Here is a 4905-nt window from a genome sequence, read left to right as displayed (position 1 = left end):
ACTTAAGTCGGCATTGTGCCTTTTGTATTTAATTACGGTGCAATTTCTGTGTTTCATCGTCAATAAGAAGGTGCAAGGGATACAGTTAACCTGGAGTGTAGCATCGGAATCTATAACTAGTGTCACAGGAATGGTTCAAAACACAGACAGTAAGAAGAGTCAGTCTTCTTGTCCTTAAGTCGGCATTGTGCCTTTTGTATTTAATTCCGATCCAATTTCTGTGTTTCATCGTCAATGAGAAAGTCCAAGTGATACAGTAAACCTGGAGTGTAGCATCGGAATCTATAACTAGTGTCACAGGAATGGTTCAAAACATAGACAGTAAGAAGAGTCAGTCTTCGTGTACTTAACACGTTCACTGCCATCGGCGCACCAGCGCGTCCGGCCGATACTAGTGCATATGCCGTCGACGCGCCTGCGCGGCGAGACACTCAGCTGTTTCTCAGCGCCACAGTTTAGTCGGGCACAGCCATTCGGTGTGGTTCATTGCGCAGGCACTCTAAGAACGTATTGTTTTCAATTTTTGCGGGTGCGGTTCGTGTGTTTTCCCTACAGTTTTTCTCTGTTGTGGGACTGAAAATGGAAGACAATCGTGACACGGCGGGCCCTTCAGAACCTAAGAAACGTAAAACACAGGACACAAGAAACGTACAAAAACTAACGGATGCGGAATTATTACGAATATTAGAAGAAAGCGATTCGGAAACGGAACTGGCCAGTGAGGAGGACGGCGTGGAATCCAGTGAAGAGTCTGACGGAGCCGAGTTTGTTTTAGATGAGACCGTAGAAATGGCTGTGAATCCTAGCGACAGGGAAATGGCAGAAGGAGTGGTAACAAGAGATAACGCAGCTGATACAACTGTTGCGTGGGAAAGAGAGCCAGTTGGAATGATAAATTGCCCATTTATAAAAAATGAGGGACTGCTTATTCAACCGACGGAAAACACTCCCTTAGATTATTTTCGTCTTTTGCTGACGGACGAATTTCTATTGACAGTTGTAGAAGAAACAAATCGAAACGCGATTGAATTATTCCTTTCTGCGGGAACCAAAGGACAATCACGAATAAACTGTTGGAAAGATGTGACTGTTGGCGAATTGTTAGTGTTCTTGGGAGTTTTCCTGCACATGGGAAATGTAAAGATGAGGAATTTGCAGGACTATTGGAAAAAGGACGCTTTATTCAACGTGAAAGGAATTGCCGATAGTATTTCACGAAATCGTTTTCTGCTAATACTACGTGCATTACACTTTTCTGAAAATCCAAAACAGGGCAAACCAACACCATCCGACAGGTTGTATAAAATACGTCCCGTTATCAATTTTTTCAATGAAAGGATGTGCCAAGTTTACTACCCTGGACGGGAACTGTCTCTGGACGAATCAATGATCCTTTGGCGTGGACGATTACTTTTCCGCCAATACATCAAAAACAAAAAGCACAAATATGGCATAAAGCTATATATTTTGACAACTCCCACTGGAATGGTCCTAAAATTCGCGGTATACACTGGCATGCTGGACGATTTAGGAGGAAGAGGCCATGCGCAAAAAATTGTTCTTCATTTACTAGATGAAAAGTTGAATGCTGGTCACCATGTGTACATGGACAATTACTATAACAGCTTCGCATTGGCAAAGCTGCTCCTGGATAAGAAGACCCACTGCACGGGAACTCTGAGGGCGAATAGGAAGGATACACCCAAGGAAATACAGGAAGCAAAACTACGAAAAGGTGAAGCCGTTGCCAGATTTGCGGAAGGAGTTATGATAGGTAAGTGGCGTGATAAGAGGGAGGTTTGCTACATTTCTAATGCATTTACAAATGAAATGGTTGAGGTTGAAACCAAAAGAAAGGAGAAGAAATCTAAGCCCTTGGCCATTGTAAACTACAATAAATTTATGGCGGGAGTTGATCGGCACGATCAGATGTTATCATATTACCTCTCGGAACGCAAAACCATACGCTGGTACAAGAAACTTTTTATCCACGTTGTGGAAATGATACTGACAAACGCACATGCCCTACACAATAAATATTGTGGCACAAAAATGCCCCTCCAAGAATTTAGACTCAGTATTATAAGAGCACTATTGCCACGAAAGCAGGTAGAACGGCCAGTCAGAAATCCCCAACATGTTGTGGTAAAACGAGAATCAAATGGAAAATCAAAAACACCGCGAAAAAAGTGCAGATCATGCGCCAGCCGTGGACAACGAACAGACACGATTTACGAGTGCCTAGATTGCCCAAATAAAGCAGGATATTGTTTGAATTGTTGTGTTATTCACCACCTCTAAAGGCAGATAGCACTTTCGTTGCTCATTTATTTTTCGACAGTTATGTGTCGGTACTATTCGTAAACTTTGTATTTATTTTATTTGTTTGAGAGTGTAATGGATAAAGCTCTAGATTGTATTTTTCTTAGATTTGACATACATTTTATTTCAGAAGTTTCTTCGAGATCTTGTGTTTGTATTTGAATGTTTCTACTATATTTTTTGTCCAATAAATATGTCGTTTGTCAGTAGGATGTTTCGTTTCATTTATGAATATAAAATGAAATTGTAGTAACCTAAACTGTCACACTAACCAGGAACAATACACTAGACGCATTGGCGCGTCCACGGCCACCCGCTACAGAATATGGCCTGATATGCCACTGACGCCTTAGTGCGCCCCAAAACAACTTTGATTCACGAGAGTAAATTTGATTGTGTACTTATAAAATAAATACATGTTATATTACTTTTAGCAATATATTTTCAGATTCTATTAAGAAAAATATTGGTTACGTGGCAAAGCAAGGCCAATTACAGTGGCAGTGAACGTGTTAAGTCGGCATTTTGCCTTTTGTATTTAATTCCGATGCAATTTCTGTGTTTCATCGTCAATAAGTAGGTCCAAGGGATCCGGTAAACTTGAAGTGAATCATCGGAATCTATAACTAGTATCACAGGAATGGTTCAAAACATAGTCACTAAGAAGAGTCATTCTTCTTGTACTTATGTCGGCATTGTGCCTTTTCTATTTAATTCCGATGCAATTTCTGTGTTCCATCGTCAATAACAAGGTCCAAGGGATACAGTAAACCTGGAGTGAAGCATCGGAGTCTATAACTAGTGTCAATGGAATGGTTCAAATCATTGTCAGTAAGAAGAGTCAGTCTTCTTGTCCTTATGTCAGCATTGTGCATTTTGTATTTAATTCCGATGCAATTTCTGTGTTTCATCGTCAATAAGAAGGTATAAGGGATACAGTAAACCTGGAGTGTAGCATCGCAATCTATAACTAGTGTCACAGGAATGGTTCAAAACATAGACAGTAAGAAAAATCAGTCGTCTTTTACTTAAGTCGGCATTGTGACTTTTGTATTTAATTCCGATGAAATTTCTGTGTTTCATCGTCAATAAGATGGTCAGAGGGATACAGTAAACCTGAAGTGAGGCATCGGAATCTATAACTAGTGTCACAGGAATGGTTCAAAACATAGTCAGTAAGGAGAGTCAGCCTTTTTGTACTTAAGTCGGCATTGTGCCTTTTGTATTTAATTCCGATGAAAGTTCTGTGTTTCATCGTCAATATGATTTTCAGAGGGGTACAGTATACCTGAAGTGAGCATCGGAATCTATAACTAGTGTCACAGGAATGGTTCAGAACATAGACAGTAAGAAGAGTCAGTCTTCTTGTACTTAAGTCGGCATTGTGCCTTTTGTATTTAATTCCGATGCAATTTCTGTGTTTCATCGTCAATAAGAATGTCAGAGGGATACAGTAATCCTGAAGTGAAGCATCGGAATCCAAAACTAGAGTCACAGGAATGGTTCAAAACATAGACAGTGGGAAGAGTCAGTCTTCTTTTACTTAAGTCGCATTGTGCCTTTTGTATTTTATTCCGATGCAATTTCTGTGTTTCATCGTCAATAAGAAGGTCCGAGGGATACAGAAAACCTGGGGTAAAGCATCGTAATCTATAACTAGTGTCACAGGAATGGTTCAAAGAATAGTCAGTAAGAAGAGTCAGTCTTCTTGTACTTAAGTCGGCATTGTGAATTTTCTATTTAATTCCAATGCAATTTGTGTGTTTCATCGTCAATAACAAGGTCCAAGGTATACAGTAAACCTGGAGTGAAGCATCGGAATCTATAAGTAGTGTCAATGGAATGGCTCAAAAGATAGGCAGTAAGAAGAGTCAGTATTCTTGTACTTAAGTCGGCATTGTGCCTTTTGTATTTAATTCCGATGCCATTTCTGTGTTTCATCGAAAAAAAGAAGGTCAGAGGGATACAGTAAACCTGGAGTGAAGCATCGGAATCCATAGCTAGTGTCACAGGAATGGTATAAAGCATAGTCAGTAGGATGAGTCAGTCTTTTTGCCCTTAAGTCGGCATTGTGCCTTTTGTGTTTAATTACGATGCAATTTCTGTGTTTCATCGTCAATAAGAAGGTCCAAGGGATACAGTAAACCTGGAGTGAAACATCGGAATCTATAACAAGTGTCGCAGGAATGGTTCAAAACATAGACAGTAACAAGAGTCAGTCCTCTTGTACTTATGTCGGCATTGTGCCTTTTGTTTTTAATTGCGATGCAATTTCTGTGTTTCATCGTCAATAAGAAGGTCCAAGGGATACAGTAAATCTCAAGTGAAGCATCGGAATCTATAACTAGTGTCACAGGAATGGTTCAAAACATAGTCAGTAGGAAGAGTCGGTCTTCATGTACTGAAGTCGGCATTGTGTCTTTTGTATTTAATTCCGATGCAATTTCTGTGTTTCATCGTCAATAAGAAGGTCAGAGTGATACAGTAAACGTGAAGGGAAACATTGGAATCTATAGCTAGTGTCACAGGAATGGTATACAACATAGTCAGTAAGAAGAGTCAATCTTCTTGTCCTGAAGTCGG

At 40.1% G+C, this 4905-nt stretch overlaps 1 protein-coding gene across 1 annotated transcript; it reads left to right on the top strand.

The window, feature by feature from the left end:
* Window positions 1-579: 579 nt before the first annotated feature.
* Window positions 580-2301, top strand: LOC124734550 (piggyBac transposable element-derived protein 4-like). Its single transcript, XM_047248541.1, has one exon. The coding sequence runs from the start codon at window positions 580-582 to the stop codon at window positions 2299-2301; it is 1722 nt and encodes a 573-aa protein (XP_047104497.1).
* Window positions 2302-4905: the final 2604 nt, after the last annotated feature.

Source organism: Schistocerca piceifrons, unplaced genomic scaffold (assembly GCF_021461385.2).
Source record: "Schistocerca piceifrons isolate TAMUIC-IGC-003096 unplaced genomic scaffold, iqSchPice1.1 HiC_scaffold_1509, whole genome shotgun sequence".
Lineage (NCBI taxonomy): Eukaryota > Metazoa > Arthropoda > Insecta > Orthoptera > Acrididae > Schistocerca > Schistocerca piceifrons.
The sequence above is the reverse complement of the archived record's forward strand: the minus strand, read 5'-3'. Positions and strand labels throughout refer to the sequence as shown.

What these genes read in the sequence shown, in the direction of transcription:
- LOC124734550 (XM_047248541.1), top strand. Translation starts at nt 580, where the DNA reads ATGGAAGACAATCGTGACACGGCGGGCCCTTCAGAACCTAAGAAACGT.